The following is a 19,726-nucleotide window of genomic DNA, read 5'->3' as shown; positions in this document are numbered from 1 at the left end:
AGCCGGTTCGCCAGCTGCTGAACTCACGGTCACTGCCAATCATTTGGGTGTTGCAGTTGTGACGGCGGATACGGAGACGTTGTACTTCTCCAGCAGACTCGAGAGCCGCTCGGCCGAGTACTCCCACCTCGGAGCCTTGGTGACTGCCTCGGCTTGTGGTTCGTGCTGAGAAGGTGGAAACGTGGGGCTCGGGAGCTGGCGCTGCAGCGGGAACAAGGTAAACGCGTTTTCTTCTGCAAGGGGGGACAGCGGTGCAGCGAATCCCTTGGCACCAACTTCTTGGTGCGGGTCGTCCTGGGGCAGAACGTCTTTCGCCAGCTCGTATGCCCACGACGCGGGCTTGATTTCCGCCGTAAGCGGGGCCGATGTGTCTGCCAGGCGCCGGCGAGGCTGCGGTGACAACGATGACGAGGCAGATACGTGTTTGCTATTAGCCGAGTCATTGTCCACTCGAGTATGGAATTCCTCGAACTGGTTGCTAGCATGCGGTTTGGTCTTTATGAAGTGCTTCTGCTCCTCCAGAGGGCGAAGCTTTGTCGTCTTCGGAGCAGGGTTCTTGCCTTGCTTACGTGCATTATGCTGGCTCTTGCTGCGGTGGTTGGTTGCTAGCGCTGTAACCTGAGCATTGTTGTCAAGCGTTTGTCTTCTTTTCATCATCATGCTGGTGGCAGCCACGGGTTTTGGGAAGGGCAAGCGTCTCGGTTTGCGGCCGTCGATGAGCGGCGAGAGGTCCTGCGAGTAGCAAGCCATCATCTGCCGTCGGCGCTCGTACAAACTGGCCGAGTGGGTCTCTGCTGCACTTCCATTGTCAATATCATTGCTGGTACGCGAGTGAGGGGTCTCTGTGTGCTTGGACGCCGGCTCCACGACATGAGGCAGAGATGCATCGTCAGTGTCCAGCCCAGCAGCGGACTCGGACCTCCGTCGCTGCAGCGCAGTTTCCGCCGCCGTCTTGGGTGGCTTCGGCTTCTTCTTCTTGGGCTTATCAGCGCCCCCTTCCTGTTCGGAGCGACTGGTATGCTCGTCTACTTGGAACTGCTGGAACTTGAGCTCTTCCTCGCGCTTGCGGCGCTCCTGGATCATCAAAAAGTGTTTCCGGCGCTGTCGGGCGAGCTCTCGCTCGGCCGCGATAGCCTCTTCCTTGGCACGTTTGGTCGCCTGAAGGCTCTCGCGCTGCTGCTTCAGAATCTCTTGCTGACGCCGTAGCAACTGCAGCTGGTCCTGGCACTTGGCCTCCACCTTGACGAGGAGGCTCAGCTTGGGCAAGGGCGACAGCACTCCGCCGACCGACGGGGCCGCCGGCGATTTGCTGCTGCCCTTGCCGACTAAGTGATGGATGCAGGATGCGCACAGTAGCTCCGGTTCATGAGGAGGAGGTCCTGTTGCTGTGTCGGACTCGCAGTGCTCGGGCTGCAGCGACTCCGAAGATGACGGGATCAACCGGAAGCAGCTGATACAGCAGCTCTGCTCGCCATCCTCTTGCAGGACTTGGCCGCCGCCTGGCGAGTCCTTCGACTCGGTCTGCACTCGGAGGTGAGTCATGGCTTCAATCACGCTGGACCTGCGCCTCCTCCTCCCCACTCTGACCCCTATTTATAGGGCGCTCCACACCTCCAGCCCCAGCGCAGGTTTGCAGCTAAGCGAGCACTTTGGGGCAATAGGGTGAGCAACAACATGCCACTGCAACGACGTGCCCCGCGCGCTTGACCACCACGCACGAAGCGAGCCGTTAAACGGCCTGCGCTTCACTCGAATACACATCGGCTCCGCAAACTTCAACTCGTACCTTGAAGTTCTCTCCTGCCTCGGTTTAGCGACGGCGGTGTGCCAACGGGCAACGGTCGTTGACATGCGATTGCAGTGCAATGGGTCATTCAACCCAGGTGTCTGTACCAGCAGCTCCATTGTCAATATAAGGACAGCTCTCCTTGGCTTGCAGCATACAGCTCGCCAGTCGCTCGCAGTCTCCGTTTTGCCCTGAAGCCCCCAGTCGCCGAGCCTCTGAGCATGTCCACGTCCAACGTCGCGCCGCAGCACCACAGCGACGCCCACCTGGCGCACCTGCACGCCGTGGGGGTGGCTCAGAGGCACGCGGAGCTGCAGCAGAGCGTGGGGCTCAAGATCCTGCTGGGCGGCATCGCCAACACCCTCTCCGCGGCGGCGACCAACCCCATCGACGTGGTCAAAGTGCGACTGCAGCTGCAGGCGCTGGAGCTGACGGCCGTCACGTCCTCGGCGGCGGCGGCGGCGGCTGGCACGGTCGCGCCGACGCGGTACCTTGGCTTCGGCCACGGCCTCAAGACCATCGTGCAGGAGGAGGGCTGGTACGGCCTGACCAAGGGCTGGCAGGCCTCGCTGCTGCGCGAGTTCATGTACTCGGGCATCCGCTTCGGCATGTACGACCAGGTGAAGCAGTTCTACGAGGACAAGGTCTTCCACACGTCCCCGGCAGAGCACAGACGCACGCCGCTGTACATCAAGCTGCTGTCCGGCGCCACGTCAGGGGGCATCGGCAGCGCGCTCGTGAACCCCATGGACCTCGTCAAGGTGCGCATGCAGGCGGACCGCACGGGCACGCGCTACCTCAACAGCTTCACCTTCGCCTGCCGCAAGATCTACCAGGAGGAGGGGCTCGTGCAGGGGTTCTACCGCGGCGTGGCGCCTACCACCTTCCGCGCCATGGTCCTCACTGCGGCGCAGCTGCCCAGCTACGACCACATGAAGGAGACGCTGCTGCACCACACGCCGCTGCAGGAGGGCGTCGCCGTGCACATGATCTGCAGCATGTTCGCGGGCCTCACGGCTGCCACGGCGTCGTCCCCGCTGGACGTCATGAAGACGCAGATCATGAACGAGACCAAGCTCGGCGGCAGGAACGTCATGGGCCGCGCCTTCATGCGCGTGCTGCGGACGGAGGGCATCCCGGGCTTCTTCAAGGGCTGGCTCGCCAACTGGTTCCGGCTCGGCCCGCACACGATCATCTCCCTCATGGCGTACGAGGAGCTGCGAGCCGCCATGGGTATCAACCCCGTGTAAATATGCCCGTTGCGATACCTGCGAGCGCTAGCATCAGCAGACAGTTGCGTATTACTATGAGTATAACTATGAAATCAAACGTCCCCGCATGAATACTCACTCACCAACGCTGGCGTTTAACAGCACGGCGTTAAACCGCACAACGCGTTTCCAGGCTGCCGCAAGAAATGCACACTGACTCACCAAGGCGACCGCCGGCAAGGCACTCAAGCTGTACCGGCGGTCCGCGAGTCAAAAATCTGAAGCACTTGCTCACGTCCCAAACACTGTAGCACGCAGATCGAAGCGAGCACGAATCATCAGCTAGCGCTCAATTCACTCGCGTGCGTTGCCCTCCCACCGCGCTGCATTCCCCTCGGTCAGGGGGGTCCTGCTCGCTGCTGAGAGAGGGCAAATCGATCGTGGTGCTTGGAGCGTGACGGCTGGACACCAAGCAGCATTCAGTTCAAGAGTCCCGGCTAGCCGCGAGCGCGCAATCCCTTCTCTTTAGCGACCTCTTCCCTCCGCCGCGGCTAGAAAAATGCGCCGTGAACAGCGACAGAGCTCCTTATCTTCAGGTCATGCGATCCAAACAGGAACGCTAAACCCAGTGCGAGACATGCCACGCCCGTGTTGGATGAAAGGAGTCGGAGGTCAACTGACCTCGTCACGCCCGACGGACGCAATGCGTTGGAAAACAAGCGAACGATTGTGGCCTCACGATCGCAGCGCGCGAGGTGCGTGGTCAGTCTCCGATCGGCCTCCAAGCCCGTAGCACCCGGCAGCAGCTCCCCAGTCATCTCCGACCATGGCCTCGACGAACGCGCCTCTGCAGCGCCACGAAAGCGCCAAGCTCACGCAGTTGTCGGCCGTGGCCGCCGCGCAGCACAACATCGACTGGCAGCAGAGCATCGGCGTCAAAATCATGCTGGGTGGCTTCGCCAACACTCTGGCGACGGCCGTCACCAACCCAATCGACGTGGTCAAGGTGCGCTTGCAGCTACAGGCGCTGGAGCCCGCCACGGGTGCTGCGGGCGGACAAACGCGTTACTTGGGCTTCAGCCACGGTCTCAAGACCATTTGGAAGGAAGAGGGCTTCGCGGGCTGGGCCAAGGGCTGGCAGGCCTCGCTGCTGCGTGAGTACATCTACTCGGGCATCCGGTTCGGTGCGTACGACGTGGTCAAGGAGACGTTCGAGGACAAGGTGTTCCACATCTCGGCCGACGAGCGCGCCACCTCTCCGCTGTACATTAAGCTGCTGGCAGGAGCCACGTCTGGCGGCATCGGCAGCGCACTCGTGAACCCCATGGACCTCGTCAAGGTCCGCATGCAGGCCGACCGCACGGGTGCTCGCTACCACAACAGCTTCATCTTCGCGTGCCGTCAGATTTACCAGCAGGAGGGGCTTGTTGAGGGTTTCTACCGTGGTGTTGCTGCTACGACTTACCGTGCGATGGCCCTCACGGCAGCGCAGCTCCCGAGTTATGACCACATGAAGCACACGCTGCTGTCGCAGACGTCGCTGGAGGAAGGCGTGACGGTCCACATGATCTCGAGCATGTTTGCCGGTCTGATGGCGGCCACGGCGTCATCGCCGATGGACGTGATGAAGACCCAGATCCAAAACGAAGCCAAGAGCGGATGCTCCAACGTCCTTGGCCGCGCGTTCATGTCCGTTCTCCGTACGGAAGGCGTCCGCGGCTTCTTCAAGGGATGGCTGCCGAACTGGTTCCGCCTTGGCCCGCACACCATCATCTCGCTCATGGTCTACGAAAACCTGCGCGCCTCGATGGGCATGGGACCCGTTTGATCGATGTGCAGCGTAGCGGACGGCCTAGCCTACACTTCCTGTTGAAGACACAGACAACGAATGAATTATTTGCTCAATATACGTCTTGTAGTGCGTTTGTCTTTTAGTAAAAAAAGCTTGTTGGGTTTGAATTTCTCTTTACTACTACACAGGTCGCCAAAGACTGTTCAACGAAGGAGCTCACTCCCGTCCAACTTAATATCCCCTCTAACCCCGTATTCTGTATCCTACAGAATAAGCATTGTCACAGGACATAATATCCAGCAAACTTGTCCTCTCTTTCGAACTTCGCATATGGATGTTTGTATAGCCGGTATTGTGCACATCATCCTGTTAGATTAGCGATGGGAAGATAAACGGGGTTTATTCCGCGGTAATAGACGGACGAGTATAAACCACCAACAGGTTTGAAAATTCGGGTGGAAGCCTAAAACCGCCGCGTGTCAGCCACTCGTACTTTCCTTCATTCCGAAACTGCGCTGTTCAAGACGTCGCAATGCAAGCTTTGTTGGGGCCCGTCGAGCGTGCCCAATTGGCCAAGGACCATGGCCGAAGACGATCATGATGAGCGCCATTGTGATCTACAGGTAAGCGAGAGCGTGTACTTTGCTCTGTAACATTGTACTAGTGGTATATTGATTCTACGTTGCGATGTTGATTACCAGACCTGGTGATCCGACCTAGAAGACGCTATGAGCTCTCGCGTGTGGCCCGATTGGCAGATCGATTGCGGAGTCAACGCACAACCTCATCGGTTCCTACGAAGCCGGTTACAGCCGGGTCTACCACTGTATTGTAGCTGATGCAGTGGCTACTCAAGAGGCTACAGAAGAAGCGCACCTCATGGTGTGGCTACACCGGAGACTACAGAAGAAGCGGTAGATGCTACGACAGATGCTACAGAAGAAGCTCTCCGCGTGATGAGGTTACAGCGGAGATTACAGAAGTAGGGACAGAGGCTACGACGGAGGCTACCGATGATAGCGGCAGGAATGGAGCGGCAGTGCCGGAGGCTACAGAGCAAAGCGGAGGCTGCCAAAATGGCGAAGATGACCCACGGCTGGCGCGAACATTGAAGAGCGTGCGCATGTAAAGGAAGAAGTAGACGTTGGCATGAATATCATATATTGTCCTGTTTCGTACAAGAGGAACCGTGTGTAGTGCGTGTCATTACGGGCTATTGAGCATGCAATCTCCCTGGTGTTGTTAGAGAGACAATCGTAACAAGCTTGTTAGGTGGGCTAAAGAAATCTAATGATGCGCTAATGTCAAGCACAAGGAAGAATTCGCCCAGTTCCTCCTCACTACGTCAGTTAGGAACAGGGCGATTTCTTCCTCCGCGTTTATCGCGACGTGCCGAAGATGGGTGGCTGGAGCCGAAGTATGCTGCCTTAGCAGCCTTGCAAGGTATTACCATGTAGCAGGTTTTGAGCGTGCTCTAAGCTCGCCACGACCAATAGAAGCTCGCCATTTCGGCATATGGCGGATACATTGAGCATGTTTTGTTCACTTTCGTATCTTTTCTGTGCACAATGTACCCAGCGCTTGACCGCAAGATGCGAAAGGGCTTCCAACAGCAAATATTTGACAGGTTTTGAAGTATACTTTAATCAAGTCTAATGCTTATTCTGTAGGATACAGAATAAGGTCTGGGGCTAGAAGGGATATACTGTACACTGCCGCAGTATACAGTATATTAAGTTGGATGGGAGTGAGCAGTGTCACTGCGCGACATAATCTTTCGGATACGTTTTTGTCCATACCTCAGCTTCTAGAAAGAGTTAGAGCTCGCTATTTAGATATGTTGTACCTATCAGATCAATCTATAGCTGGCATGTGACGCGGACCTAGATTTCTGAGCGCGAAGATAGGCTAGTATACAACTGACACGATTCCGGACCGCGACAAAGTTTTCGGACAATTTTTATCTTGATAGCTCGGAAAATAGTGTTTAGTTGCATCGCAATGAAAATAGCGCAGCGACGACGGCACTCTCCCAACGCAGCGTCAGCAACAGCACCTCGCAGAGCCAAAACTGCTCCCACGGGTGCTCCACCAGCACGTGGCCTCCGTACGACATGCGGCATCCGCCATCTTCGTTCTCAAGGACAATCCTATCATCATGAAACACCACGGTTAGAGCCAACTACTGTGCTGTACAGAAACCACCAGCAGACCTACCAACGGAACTCGTCGTGCCAAATCTCCGCCTTGCCCACCATGGCGAGCGTAGTGAAATCGTCCTCGAGTCGCGCAGGGTCCAGTCCGTGCACGAGGATAATGAAGCCCTTCTCGGTCTCGAAACGGGTCAGCAGATACAGGCTCTTGAGCACCACGTCGTGGTCCGCCTGGTTCACCGTCCGCAAGCACACGATGTTGTTCATATCGACGTGCTGGACAATGTGCACGTCCACGTTCAGGAAGACGGAGAAGAATCGGCTCGCGCGCTTCATGTTGGAGCCGAGCTGCCACGTATTCTCGGCCAGCTCCGCCGCCGAACGGTTGGCGAAAAACTTCGAAAAGCAATAACTCATCACTCCGTTATCAAGCCGCCGTCGGTCCGTCCAGCCAAGAGTCATGCCCTTGTGCGGATGGCGGCGGTGCTTCTCCAAGTCCGCCATGATGCGGCCGTAGGCGACGCGGTTGATCTCGAGACACTCGTCGAACTTGAACTTCCGCCACACCATGAGCTGCGTGCGCTTGGACACCGCGTCGTCCTCCTCCTCGTCCTCGGCGTGGACGTCCACCAGGTGCTGCAGACTTCCGTAGGCCTTGGCGAACGTCATCTTCCGATCCCTGAGCGTCTCGTTCTCCTCGTACAGCGCCTTCCGAACGCGCGCGAGCTGCAGCAGGCGCTTCTCTCGGCCGGCTTCAGCCAGTGGGAGCGGCTCGATCGGCTCCAGCTCGCTGATCGCCTCGAGGTCTTCCAGCGGCTCCAGCGTCGCGTCCAGCAGCGACTGCGCGTCGCTCTCGTTCAGCGTGTCGGTCAGCGCCTGCGTCACGTGGAAAACCGCTCGCTGCTCCTGCGTCTGCAGCAGCCGCTCGTACTCGTCCTCGAGCGTCGCCACTTGCGCCCGCAGCTCATTGAGATTGAACTAACAAAACAAACGGAAGGTGTCAGCCGCATTGAGATTGAACTAACAAAACAAACGGAAGGTGTCAGCCGCCGCCGCGAGACGCGCAGACGAACATTACTGGCGCGCGTAGCATATTAACGGAACGTACGATTTTGCGGTAGTAACTGCGGCGCACTTTGCTGCGATTGCGCTCGCGCCGCTGCAGCTCCTCGGGCGAGAGCTGCGCCGAGGTCGTCGTCGCCACCATTGCTGCGTCTTGGCGGAATCCACTTGTGCGAGCGACGGCGGCCAGCAGATCTGTCACGGGGCGACGTGCTCGGCGACGTCGGTGGTTGAACGTTGGCGTGACCTCGGTAAATAGATACGGAGTCGCATTTGTAATATCGGAGTTCGTATACTGAAACATAGTTCAACCCGTCGCCTAAGGGCCCTACAAAAATAATACCTCTCGATTTCCGCTGCCTCCACTTTCGACGGGGCGATGATGCGGCCGCGGCGGCCGGACTCGCATGCTGAATGCAAGCGCGCTGCTTCCACTCTCGCCTCCGAGGCCGCCGTTCGAGTTCTGTTGTGTGCTGTGCGTGGGCGCGCTCGACGCGGCGGCGCTGCTTCGTGTCCTCCCTGCCTCAATCCAGATGGCCGGGCCAATGCAATGCAGTGACCGTGAGCCATCTTTGATGCGTGAGTTCCGGTTGGCCTGCGCTTAGCTGCTCTAGCTTAGCGGCTCGCCCAGCCCGAGGTTCTGCTCCCAGCGCAGCGCGATCTGGAGGTTCTCGAACAGCCAGAAGGAGCGGCTGCGGTCGCCCATGTTGTTCATGATGCCGCCGTGCACGACCTTGAGCTTCTTCTCCACGTCCTCGCCGGACACCTCCTCGCTGTTGTTGTTGTCGTCGACGGGCACCTCCTCGATGTTGATCCAGTACATGGACTGCCGCCACTCCTTCTTCTTCTGCAGCGCGATGGCCTCGCTGAACTCGACGTGGAGCGTGTGCTCCTCGCGGCGCAGGCCCTTGCAGATGATGAGGCAGCCTGAGTCGTTCGGGTGTGGGATGCGGGTCATGATGATGAGCGCCGTGGTGATCGAGTCCTCGCCCTCCTTCTCCATCGTGCGGTAGAGCACGTAGCTGTTGTTGTCGAACTGCTGCATGATGTGGAAGCGCGTGTGCAGCGCGGGCGCGTACAGCTTCGAGTGCCGCTCGGGCGACGTGAGCGTCTGCCAGGCCGTGCGCGCCACTTCGGACGCGCTCACGTACGAGCTACGGCGAAAGTTCTTCTCGAAGTAGTAGCCGAACGAGTTGTCTTTCGCCACGTGCGAGCACGTCCAGCCGAGCGCCGTGTCCGTCGTGAGCATGCGGTGGCGGCTAGCCACGAAGCCCTCAAACGTGCGCTGCGCGTCCTGCGCGAACTTGTTGAAGCTCTCAAACGACATCTCGTCCATGATAAGCATGGGCGTCTGCACGCGGCGGTCCTTGTTCTCCTCCTCGATCGGCGCGGCGATCGAGTGGTCCATGAGCTGGTAGTTGACGTCGAACAGTCGTTGGAAGCGGAACGAGATCTTCTCGCGGTCCTCGAACTGCTCGTGGAGCTGCGTGTTCTCCATCCACAGGCGGTCGCGCAGCCTCGAGAGCTCCAGGTATCGCTTCATGAGGCTGGACGGGTCCTTGGCGGTCTCGGCCTTCTCTCGCTCCGTCTTGTCTTCCCATTGCGCCAGCAGGCGGTTGTACTGCTCACGCAGGTACTCGGTGTGCGCCCTCAGCTCGCCCAGCGTCTCCTACAGTAAGCAGCAACACGTCAGTTCCTGTCAGACGCAGTACGTAGGTCAAACCAACCAATGTCCGTCCACGTACGATCTTGCGGTAGTACGAGCGCTTGACCGAGTCGCGGTTCTTCTCGCGCTTGAGCTCGTCGGCGGGCGAGGCCAGCGCCAGCGCCTTGCGGTGGCGGATGCCCGTGGTGCTGGGCCCCGCCGTCTTGAGGTTGCGCTTGCGCTTCTTCTGGGACATCTCCTCGGCCAGCATGCTCAGCAGCTGACTCGTGATGTCGTCGTCGTCGTCGATGGCGTTGAGCGGCGGCGGCGCCAGCGTCACGCGCTCCGAGGACGAGGACGCCTCCTCGGAGGACGACGAGTTGCCGCCGCCGATCTCCACCTTGGGCGCGAAGGCGGCGTCGATGTCCAGCTCCAGCGCCGCCATGTCGCTCTCCACGTCCTTCATGATGGCTGTTGGCTTTCCTCGCGGCAATTTAACTCTGAGCCTGAGGCGGAAGGAAAGGCCGAGAATTTTACAGAACTGCCCCAAAGTTCCAGGACAATCCACTAGCTTCTTATACCCTTTGCTTTGGTATATTTTCAAGGACAATAGTCACATAGATAAAGCTTGAAGTCCAGGATTGTTATAACCCATTCACTACGAGAAACAATATTGAGATGGTCGATGATTTCTGACCAATCTCATCACTCGCCGAAGCGGAGATGGGCTCTTTGCTGCAGAAAAAGCCGTCTCCCCCGCTCAAGCGCATGCGGTTCAGAAACGGTTTCGACGGGTAGATATTGGCGAAACGAGACCATGGCGCTCGTCATGCTGCCCTGCTGCTCGGGCCTGCTGGCCGACGCCGAGCAGCATGTTTCTGACGGAGCGCCTCCTCGAAGGAGATTCATCGCGCTGCGGCGGGGTTACAGTAGCCCAGCTGGCTGCGCGCGCCCCGAGCCTTGGCCGGCGCGCGGGAGTGGTTAGAGCAACCATAAGTATGGTTGCTTTTAGCCATTCTGAGACATGTATGGTTGCGTTTAGGGATTTCAAAAATTACGAGCGTAATTTAAATGTCTAAATTACCATTAAGCCCTTAGGTACGCAAATCACGCTAAAGTGCGCTTCTGATTAGGTACGATGCCATTAAGTGCGCCACCTCACAGCCGCTCATTTTAAGAATCGCGCTGCTGAACGGAGGCCACGTGGGGCACGCACCTCTCGCGAATCAGTCAAGCACCAAACGGCGAGGGGGGACCGATGGCTCCTGCGGGGGGAGCCATTATAAACGGTAATCAGTATGATCCATGTTGGTGGCAACGAGAGTATCTACGTGCCTCACATTTTGTTTGAATTCTGTCGGTATGTATTGTTTAGGCCGAAAGCTGCGGAACGTAAACGAGGAGCTAAACTACATGTACGCCGCTCTCGGGATTGAAAAAGACGACGACGAAGACGAAGACTTTGTTCTGGACGAGGAGGATGAGGAAGACAACGGCGACGAAGAGGCGGAGGATTGCTACCAAGAGGAAGAAGACGAAGAAGAGGTCGATGATGACGAAGAGAGCGATAGCGATGAAGAGGAGGGTGACGACGATGAAGAGGAGGCGAGTGACGATGAACAGGAGGCAGATGACGACGGAGAATCCAGCACAGAAGACGAAGCAGAAGCGGGTAAGACTCGTTTGGATTATTGTTGATACTTATTGAGTTGAACTGATAATGTATTGTGTATTTATTTAGTTTGTTTAGAACGCAGGACACGCAGACAGAGCCCCGAGCCGAGAAAGAAAGCCACAGCACGCAAGAAAACACCAGGTATTCTCGTTAAAGTCGCTTTAAGCAAATAGGTTGCGCTATCATTAATATTGACATTCACTTTGGAATCGATAGATACCGCTCTGGCCAAATGCAAGCTTTCTGCTGGGGATGAAGCCCAATCTTTCGCGAAAAAGCGTAAGGCGGAGCTGCAGCTTCACGAGTCTGTCGACGCTGATTCGGCCCCACGTTTATCCAAGCTGAACAAGCAGTACATACCGCGGAAGCGATCAAGCAAGCACCTTGACGAGTTGCGGGAGATCAACGAGGAGCGCGAAGAAATTATCAACCCCGTTCCGCCCTTTACCCCAGCGATTATCAAGAGTTGGAGCAAGTTCAACGCACACTTGAAAATATACAAGCAGACGCACCACCTCAAGTTTCGAGTACGAAGCTCGGAGACACGAAATCAGTACAACAGGTATGTGTGACCTCTGTTTGATGAGAAATTTAAGTTATTAACGAAACCCCCTTTCATATGCAGCAATCATCGGGACCAAATCCCTTCACGTTTTAATTGGAGTCACAAGGTCCTCCGCTGTACACACGGTGTTTCGCAAGCGTCGCGCTCCAAGGGACATCGCAATAGAAAAGGCAACTATTGCGGGTGTCCTGCACGCACGACACCAACCGTTCAGCGGATGGAAAATGGCAAATTTCGAATTGTCATAAGAAACGAGGTATCTGCCTTTTCGTGTATTTGTTTGCTTTGTTGGTATTTCTCATATGTCGCTGTTGATAATCAGAACTTTACCCACACGCACCCGACCACCCGAACGCAAGCATCGTTGTACCTGACAACAAAGACACTTCCGTTGGACGAGCAAGATCTCGAAGATGTTAAGACTTTAACGGATGCTAGTGTTTCTTCCAAGCACATCACGAACTTCCTGAATGAGAGAATCGGTGCGTAGTTTTATATATGATATGCTGAAGTGATACTTACGTTACTGTTCGCGCTTTGTGTGTTTGCTGGGCTGCAAAATAACACCTCAACAGACCCGTAATCTGATCCGCAGTATTATAGGGCACGACCCAGCGGAGGCCCGTTTGAAAGACATGCTGCAAGCTATCCGCCAGTTAGACGGTAGTGACGTCCTTGTTATTCAAGACCAAATGGACGTGACATGCGGTATCGTGATGCAAACAAAGGTGCAGAAGTTGATGTTCGAGCGCTGGGGCGACACTCTTACGATGGATTTCACTCACGGCACGAACAATTTGGGCTATCACTTGGGTGCGTATGAGTTGTTCGGTATAGCAACTTTATCTTTGTTACGGAAACCTTGCGTAGTTATAGCAACCATATCATGACGGTTCCGACTTCCCTACATATTCCGACAAGTAGGCAATTGGTCAAAGCCAGTGCAAAATCGGATATAGGGGAAAATCGGAAATTAGATATTATGTACGGTAAATTAGGACTAGGGGGCCGTTTGACCGATTCTTGTCAGCTTTCATGCGGTGCTCACAGCCGCGAGGAAATCGCCTCTAGAGGTCTGTGGGCCGAGAAAAACGGCAATTTGCATCTAGGCGCAAAATCGACTCGGAGCAATGTGCTCTCGAGGTAGGATCCTGTGGTGGGTCCACTATTTGGGTTGATTGTCTTTAAACAGTGATATTTACACTTCACAAGAGTGACCCTCTCTTCCAGAGCCACTCGTTTAGGAACCTCAATGAGGTTTTATTTAAGCCAATAGAAAAGCGCCACGCAGTCAAGCTCTCGGAGGCAACGCCGACAGAGGCCCCGCGGCTTCAGTCTAGATTTTTTAAGCCGAACCCCCCAGACCGCAAGCCAAGCTGGAGGCCCCACCCTTGACGACGAAGCTCAATGGATGAGCGCAGGGTTTGCCCTGAGGAGCGGGATCGAAGCCCGCCGTCGCCAATCACGATTGATGGGAGCCTTCCAAGGTGTGCAGTGTTTGGGTCCGGGCAAGCGGCGACGAGCGGATGGAGAGCGATGCGCTGAGTGCCCGACGGTCTCTGGGCAGGATGGTCATGGCCTTGATCTGCGCGTTCGTAAGCTAACTGTCTTGTATTTGTTCATGAATATATGTATTTTCCCCGTTACACGTGTCCGACGACTTGTAATATGTTTTGGGTTGCAGCCGGCGCTGGGTCGACGATCCTTTCCAGGGCGAGGTGGCTTTGATACGCCACGATGCGACTGTCGAGGGCACCAGACCGATGAAGCTTGCGTATCTCGCGCAGCACACTGCCAGCTCCTTTTGCGGGATCCCTGCTCGCTCAAGAACCTAAGGACCGCTGCTTCCGCGCGTGTTCCTACTTCGAAGACAAGATCTTTGAAGTCGACAGCATCCTCGCGCAGCACGAATCCGCCGTCAAAAAAGAGCTTCATGTACGCAACGCCCAGGCGGTAGTCGGACTTCTTCTGGCGGTCGCTCGAGTCCCAGACACGGGGCAGCCTCGTGTACCACTCGAACCACAGCGAGGACAGGTTCGTAGCAGCATTCTTTCTTCGCTTTGCGGGTGGCGCTTGCTCTGACGACGCTTGCTCTTCTGATGCTTCTTCAATACGCTTCACAGGCGGCGCTTGCTTTAGGATGATCGTCTCCAGTGCGAGGAGGCGCGCAGACATGAGCCGATTGCTCTCGATAAGCTCGCTAATGACAGCCAAATGGTGACACCCAGTATGACAGCAGTTGCCCTTTGCTTCCGCCTTTTCGTGTGCTTGTTCAGGACTCGAAGCAGCAGACGTATTGATTGCCATGGACCAAGACAGCATGTCGGCGACCGGGATATCAGCCGCTCCTAAGTATTCCTCGATACGCGCAACGAACAGCGTGTCGGGCGCCAGCGCCTTCACTTGCGGGAAATACTTGATCAGGTACGCCGTCAGCCCTCCGATAACCTTGCGACTTACGTTTAGCTTTGCGTCTGCCAGTCCAATGGAGGAACCGAACAGCAGCTCCTCCAAGCGCGCCAGGCGTTTGTGCGTCCCATGGTCCAGCGCTGCAACGTCCGCAATGACCGGGGCTTCGTCGGCGCTCCAGCCGCTCAGCACTCGGGCGACTTTTCGGTCTTCGCGGGGGGTGTTGAAGACATAGGCAAAGCCTTTGTTCGTGCGGGTCATATCCCATGACCCGCGGTCAAAGATCCACTGCGCTGCTAGCCGCTCGTCTCCGTTGGCGTGCTGGGCACCTCCTCGGCGAAAGGAGTGCGAGGTCAGGTTGCTGGTGGCACCGGCGGGTTCAGCCACCCGCTTCAAAACGCGGTTGACATACGCTTGGACTCCGTCCTCACCGCGGCCGAGGCTGCTTCTCGCGGGACTTGAAACTGTGAGCTGAGTTGGCAGGGAGGCGGTGGTGGCTTGCGACGGGTTGGAGCTGGGCGGACTTGGTGTGGGGAGCAGGGAAGCGGTGCTGGGCGGCGACAGGGACGCTTCCAAGGCCGCCGCGGTGTCGCTGCTATCCGCGACGCTGACCCGCAGCACCTCGAGCAGAGGCGCACCTGCGTCGAGCGAGGTTCCAGCGGTGGTGGCGAGAGCGGGAAGCTGACTCAGCAGCGACACACAGGGCGCCTCCTGCATCACCAGAGCAACGGCCAGCATGTGCAGGGGGCAGGTGAGGAAGTCGTCGCGGTCAGGTACGAGGGTGAGGCCTTGCTCTTCGGCGGTTTTCACACGAAGCATGCGTACGTAGAAAACGTTGTCCGCTGACACTGTGATGTGCTGCTAGCTGATATAGCCGAGACCCGAGGAGCACCCAAAACAGTGCCACATGAGGCACGCGAGCGCCGCATCTTCGCAGTCGGTGGCGACAGACGCCGTGCTGTAGACATAGCGAATTAGTGACCTTAATTCGCCTTCGTGCAAGGCGGAGCTTTGTTAGTAAATCCCCCATTGTCCCGTTTCAAGCAATGTTTTCCCAAAGTCTTGCCTTGCTTTAGCAGGTTTAACTCTGTAGGAACCCGAAGATGAGGATGCTCATCGAAAAACCAAAGCTTAACGTTCTAAAGTATGAAATGGCTGTGTTAGACGCCAACTTACCTTTCTTACCTTCATAAGTGGCGAGGTAGTAGCCAAAGCGGTCCATAATGGCAGCAAGGCTCTTGCCAGAACTGTCACCACGCACACAGGCTTGAATGACATTCATAGACACATTATCTGCTTCTAGCATGTGCTCAAAAGCACCAATCCCTGTGGTGCGCGCTTTTTGCGTGTTCGCAGGGATGAGTGCAGAGAGACTCATGCTGATCTTTGTCTGGCGCTTCTGCCGTTTCAAAGTGCCTATGTGTGTATGTGCGGAGGACCACCAGTGTCTTCACTGACTAGAGCTCCGGGCCTAAAATAGGTTTCTGCCTAGTTGTTGTAATCATGAGCATATTTGAAAAGTACGTACTTGACTGTATTTCACTATGTGCATATATATATATTTGCTTCTCGCTTCCGACAAATATTTGTCAGAAGCTGTCGGAACTAAAAACCTATCCCTGTGTGATTTGATTGGATGAAAATAGTGAATAGCGACTGTGTGATTGGTCAGGCCGTCATATATTTCCTGTTCTGTACAATCCTACTAAGCTATCTGTCGGAAAAACTACTATATTCATCCATATCGATGATATAGCAACCTTATAACAAAGTGATTTTCTACTGTTGTGTGTTGGATATTTCAGGGAGTCTGGTCGTCACAACCGCTACTGGTAGAGGGTTCCCAGTTGTAGACTTCATATGCCTCAACCAACGAGCTCCGATGATGACAACAATCCTGGAGTATTTCCAAGCGAAGAACCCAAGTTAGCGGATGATATCCTCCATCGTGATCGACAAAGATTTCGTTGAGTGGAGGGTGCTGAAAACCCTATTTCCTGCTGCGAAAGTTTTACTTTGTCAATTCCATGCCATTTCGTACTGGAAGAAGGTGATGCAGCGGGCCCCATACAAGCTGAAGGTGTCTGAACGCGACGAGTTACTCAACCTGATGATAAAAACGCTGTACAGGTACGCAACAAGTTCTATTTATGATTCTTGTGGTAACGCTAACTTTGGAAAACAAACCATATGCAGCTCCACAGAGACAGGTTACGATTCTAGTTACGGTGCATTGAAGCAATACTGCGAAGACAACAAGAAACAAGCTTTATTCTCGTACTATGAAAAGAACTGGAATTCGTGTCGAGACATGTGGGCGAACTTTGCTCGCAGCAAATTTCACGGCTGGGAATACTACAACGAACAGGATCGAGTCAAACTGGAATCAAGTGAAAACACTGTTGGGGCACAAGACACGAATTGACAAGACTATTGCGGGCTTGGTGCAGCATCAAATCATGATAACTCAGCAGATCGGGTTCGTCATCGCGCAGCACCATTCGACTTCGTACCCACTGAACTTGCCGTGACTTTGGATCAGTTCCTGATTTGGGCCAGAAACACCTCAAATCTGAAGCGCGTGATGGAGCTGCTGTCGAAGTATCCTGTTCAGCTGGAGGATGCCTATCTAAGAGCTCGGAAGATTGATTGTCATTGGGAAATTGTACGACCTGCGGACTACATGCACACATTTGTAATTCCACAAGACCTCGCCCTATCAATGCAGGCAGCAACGACTACTACCCGGAAGGAGAAGCAGCCAATTGTACTGGATGAAAAGGCCAAGAAGCAAGGCCTTGTTCTCGACGTCGTCTTGGCGATTGATCCAAAACTGTGGAAATTTAGCGGGTATGGTTGCTTTAGCGATATGGTTGCTTTAGCGATATGGATGCTTTAATAGGGTTGTTTTAACATGCTTATGTTTCTAGACAATATGTAGGTGCTCTAACAGGATTCTACGCGATCAAGGCGAAGTGTACCTCATGGTTGAAGGACCGAAAGTGGCTGGAGCAAGATTGGCGTAAAGTTGACTCCATCGTGGATCTTTTCGCTGCGGAGACAGCAACTGCAGGACTACCGCGTGATGCTGTTCCCGAGCTGCACCAAGGTCTAGCGAACGAAATTATCTCACAGTTTACTTCAAGTCGGCTACGCACTGAATTTGTGACGCTCTCCAACAAAGTCCTGATCAGCTTTGACAACATCGTGGGAGGGATCTGTCGTGGATGGCTAAATGATAGCCCTGTGGGCTTTTGCTTGGAGACCCTTGCGAGATCGGTGGGGAAGTGCCATGTGCCGTCATCACTGACATGGGCTATCGGATGGCCAAGTCTCCCTAAGACAGCACTTGCAGCAACGAATTTTATTATCCACCCCGTTAATCTGCACGCAGACCACTGGGGGGTAATTATCCTTCGCCTGCGCTACACGGCAAAAACAAGCAAGCTTCGGGTGCATGTTTACATGTACGAGCCGCTCATTGATGATGACTATCACCATGAAATGGAAATCGTGTGGGCTGGAATTCCGAAAGACAAAGAAAATGAAGGAAAGGAGGGGCTTCGTGGTTATGTGGAGCGGTGGCACAAGGCTTCTGACCCCCGTGGCCATCTTTTCTTCGATCCGATTGAGTGGATCTGTTCCCCTCAACAACCTGATTTTGCTAGCTGTGGTGTAATGGTAGTAGCCCAAGCCCACAGCTATCTTACGGGGAACTTGCAGATGCAACTTTCTAGAACTTCCAAGAACGACGTCAAGGTGATGCGATTGAAAATCCTGTGGGTCATCATGTGTTACTCCCAAGAACGTCATCTCTCTGAACGCGACGTCGCTAAAGCTAGCCAGATTCATCAGCAGCTACAGAACCAGCTCTGAGAAACACCACAGTTTGTATTTACCTTTAAATACAGAGTCTATGCTGCATTAGTCTTTCATTTTTCGCACTGCCAGCTCCAGTAGAACATCGAGGGAAACAGCGTCGTCCTCTGCGGTGAGACCACCTTGGTCGGCCCCTTCATCGCCCAAGACGGCTGCTAACGCATAGCTGTTCTCTTCGCGATCTTCGACGAGGGCTTGGATTTGTAGCTGCGCTGCCAGAAGCTTTTCCAGATGTTCGGTAAGCTCATCTAGCTTCTTCTTGAGGAGTGCAATCTCGGCGATTCTCGCGCGCACCAGCTCATGTGCCAGCGATTTCTTCTCCATTTTTGCTGTCGCTCAAAATCTGCTAAGTGTTGAAAATGTGGGACACATATTGTCATGTGTTTCACGTATTGCTGTGTAGAGAACATCAGTTAGACGCCACCACGTGTCTAAATTTAGAGAGATGTAGCAAGACCATGACGAGGGCGACGTGTCCCTGTCATTTACGCGTCATTTAAAATAAATTACCGGGTGCCAGCTGGTTTTAGGGTTGCTTTAGGCCTTGTGGTTGCTTTAATTTCTGTCGTGTTGTCGTCATATGGTTGCTGTAACGCCATTCGGTGTTGGTTCTATGATAGTGAGCAGCACCAGGCCCGGCATGGGCGCCGGGCACCGGCCAAACCCAGCGAGTGGACGCGGCGGCGGCGCAACCCAAGCAGCCTGGTTTTCGCTGCGCGGTGGCAAAGCACGCGATCGGGTGTGTCGCCGCCGAATCCGTCCGACGCCGTCCGTCCGTCGTCGTCCACCCCAAGTCGACAATACAGCTCGAGGCCAGCAGCAGATGCATCCGCTGTAAGCGTAAGCACCGCTGCGCTTATGACGATGAGTGCGCATTGCGCCGCCAAGAGAGAGAGAGCGCGCGTTTGGAGAGGACCGCCGCCACCGCCCCCGACTTGCGGGCGCGAGAAATGCGCGCCGTGTACACTTGGCCCGGATTAACCTCCGCCAGCTGGAGATTGTGTCCGCGCTGGGCGAATCTGCACGGCGGAGAGCCGCTGCGCTCGCCCCCTGGGTCAGCCCCGGCGAGCATCAGCAGTGCAGCGTCGCCCCTGCACTGCAACCAACCTGCCATTGGTGCTTCGACGCGCGCAAGAGAGACGCGCCGCCGCGATCTTGCCGCGAAGAGGCGTCGCCACCATTCAATTGCCCCGGCAGCTAGCTGGGCAAGGGCGGCTCGGAGTCCGAGGAAGCCCAGGAGCTTGTTCGCGAGGGGCTTGTTCGCGCGCGGGGGTGCTTCGGTCGTCGGCGTCGTCGCCAGCGATCAGTGGCATGCCGCAGCCCCCCCCCCCCCCCATCATCTCGGCGTGGGGCACAGCTGAGATCAAGACCACCTACAGGTCCTATCGTTCGAATGGAGTCATTGAGCGCGGCGCCGCAAAGAAGCCGCCGCCGAGGTGACTCGGTAGCGGCGACCGGCGGCAGCGTTTTCGCGTCTTGGATGGAAGAAGTGCTGGTGAGCGAGTCGCGAGCACGACCCGCCAGCAACGCACGCATTCGTACGCTCGCC

General features: G+C 55.6%; 12 protein-coding genes across 12 annotated transcripts; 8 read left to right on the top strand and 4 right to left on the bottom strand.

Moving 5' to 3' along the window:
• Positions 1-39: 39 nt before the first annotated feature.
• Positions 40-1,542, bottom strand: PHYSODRAFT_558727 (hypothetical protein; the record flags this gene model as incomplete). Its single annotated transcript, XM_009524684.1, has 1 exon — positions 40-1,542. The coding sequence occupies one exon, from the start codon at positions 1,540-1,542 to the stop codon at positions 40-42; it is 1,503 nt and encodes a 500-aa protein (XP_009522979.1).
• A 465-nt stretch (positions 1,543-2,007) lies between these two features.
• PHYSODRAFT_489995 (hypothetical protein) lies at positions 2,008-3,036 on the top strand (the record flags this gene model as incomplete). Its single annotated transcript, XM_009524683.1, has 1 exon — positions 2,008-3,036. The coding sequence occupies one exon, from the start codon at positions 2,008-2,010 to the stop codon at positions 3,034-3,036; it is 1,029 nt and encodes a 342-aa protein (XP_009522978.1).
• Positions 3,037-3,823: 787 nt separating this feature from the next.
• Positions 3,824-4,825, top strand: PHYSODRAFT_298467 (hypothetical protein; the record flags this gene model as incomplete). Its single annotated transcript, XM_009524682.1, has 1 exon — positions 3,824-4,825. The coding sequence occupies one exon, from the start codon at positions 3,824-3,826 to the stop codon at positions 4,823-4,825; it is 1,002 nt and encodes a 333-aa protein (XP_009522977.1).
• On the bottom strand, positions 4,777-8,582 carry PHYSODRAFT_285392 (hypothetical protein). Its single transcript, XM_009524681.1, has one exon. The coding sequence runs from the start codon at positions 7,609-7,611 to the stop codon at positions 7,003-7,005; it is 609 nt and encodes a 202-aa protein (XP_009522976.1). The 5' UTR covers positions 7,612-8,582; the 3' UTR covers positions 4,777-7,002.
• Positions 8,583-8,614: 32 nt separating this feature from the next.
• Positions 8,615-10,115, bottom strand: PHYSODRAFT_491567 (hypothetical protein; the record flags this gene model as incomplete). Its single annotated transcript, XM_009524680.1, has 2 exons — positions 8,615-9,673; positions 9,750-10,115. 2 exons carry the CDS (start codon positions 10,113-10,115, stop codon positions 8,615-8,617), a joined length of 1,425 nt encoding a protein of 474 aa, XP_009522975.1.
• Positions 10,116-11,674: 1,559 nt separating this feature from the next.
• PHYSODRAFT_496923 (hypothetical protein) lies at positions 11,675-11,896 on the top strand (the record flags this gene model as incomplete). The annotated part of the gene is made up of 1 exon (XM_009524679.1): positions 11,675-11,896. A coding segment is annotated over one exon (222 nt), but the record flags the coding sequence as incomplete, so codon positions are not given.
• A 312-nt stretch (positions 11,897-12,208) lies between these two features.
• On the top strand, positions 12,209-12,373 carry PHYSODRAFT_410077 (hypothetical protein; the record flags this gene model as incomplete). Its single annotated transcript, XM_009524678.1, has 1 exon — positions 12,209-12,373. A coding segment is annotated over one exon (165 nt), but the record flags the coding sequence as incomplete, so codon positions are not given.
• A 151-nt stretch (positions 12,374-12,524) lies between these two features.
• On the top strand, positions 12,525-12,701 carry PHYSODRAFT_406651 (hypothetical protein; the record flags this gene model as incomplete). The annotated part of the gene is made up of 1 exon (XM_009524677.1): positions 12,525-12,701. A coding segment is annotated over one exon (177 nt), but the record flags the coding sequence as incomplete, so codon positions are not given.
• Positions 12,702-14,602: 1,901 nt separating this feature from the next.
• PHYSODRAFT_489824 (hypothetical protein) lies at positions 14,603-15,127 on the top strand (the record flags this gene model as incomplete). The annotated part of the gene is made up of 2 exons (XM_009524676.1): positions 14,603-14,721; positions 14,989-15,127. Coding segments are annotated over 2 exons (258 nt in total), but the record flags the coding sequence as incomplete, so codon positions are not given.
• Positions 15,128-16,231: 1,104 nt separating this feature from the next.
• Positions 16,232-16,723, top strand: PHYSODRAFT_489519 (hypothetical protein; the record flags this gene model as incomplete). The annotated part of the gene is made up of 1 exon (XM_009524675.1): positions 16,232-16,723. One exon carries the CDS (start codon positions 16,232-16,234, stop codon positions 16,721-16,723), a length of 492 nt encoding a protein of 163 aa, XP_009522970.1.
• Positions 16,724-17,020: 297 nt separating this feature from the next.
• PHYSODRAFT_407245 (hypothetical protein) lies at positions 17,021-17,874 on the top strand (the record flags this gene model as incomplete). The annotated part of the gene is made up of 2 exons (XM_009524674.1): positions 17,021-17,148; positions 17,229-17,874. Coding segments are annotated over 2 exons (774 nt in total), but the record flags the coding sequence as incomplete, so codon positions are not given.
• Positions 17,875-18,222: 348 nt separating this feature from the next.
• PHYSODRAFT_491479 (hypothetical protein) lies at positions 18,223-18,501 on the bottom strand (the record flags this gene model as incomplete). The annotated part of the gene is made up of 1 exon (XM_009524673.1): positions 18,223-18,501. One exon carries the CDS (start codon positions 18,499-18,501, stop codon positions 18,223-18,225), a length of 279 nt encoding a protein of 92 aa, XP_009522968.1.
• Positions 18,502-19,726: the final 1,225 nt, after the last annotated feature.

Source organism: Phytophthora sojae (assembly GCF_000149755.1).
Source record: "Phytophthora sojae unplaced genomic scaffold PHYSOscaffold_3, whole genome shotgun sequence".
NCBI classification, from domain to species: Eukaryota; Oomycota; class Peronosporomycetes; order Peronosporales; family Peronosporaceae; genus Phytophthora; species Phytophthora sojae.
This window is presented reverse-complemented; position numbering and strand designations above follow the sequence as displayed.

Coding starts and splice junctions, on each gene's coding strand:
- PHYSODRAFT_285392 (XM_009524681.1), bottom strand. CDS start 7,611: ATGACGTTCGCCAAGGCCTACGGAAGTCTGCAGCACCTGGTGGACGTC.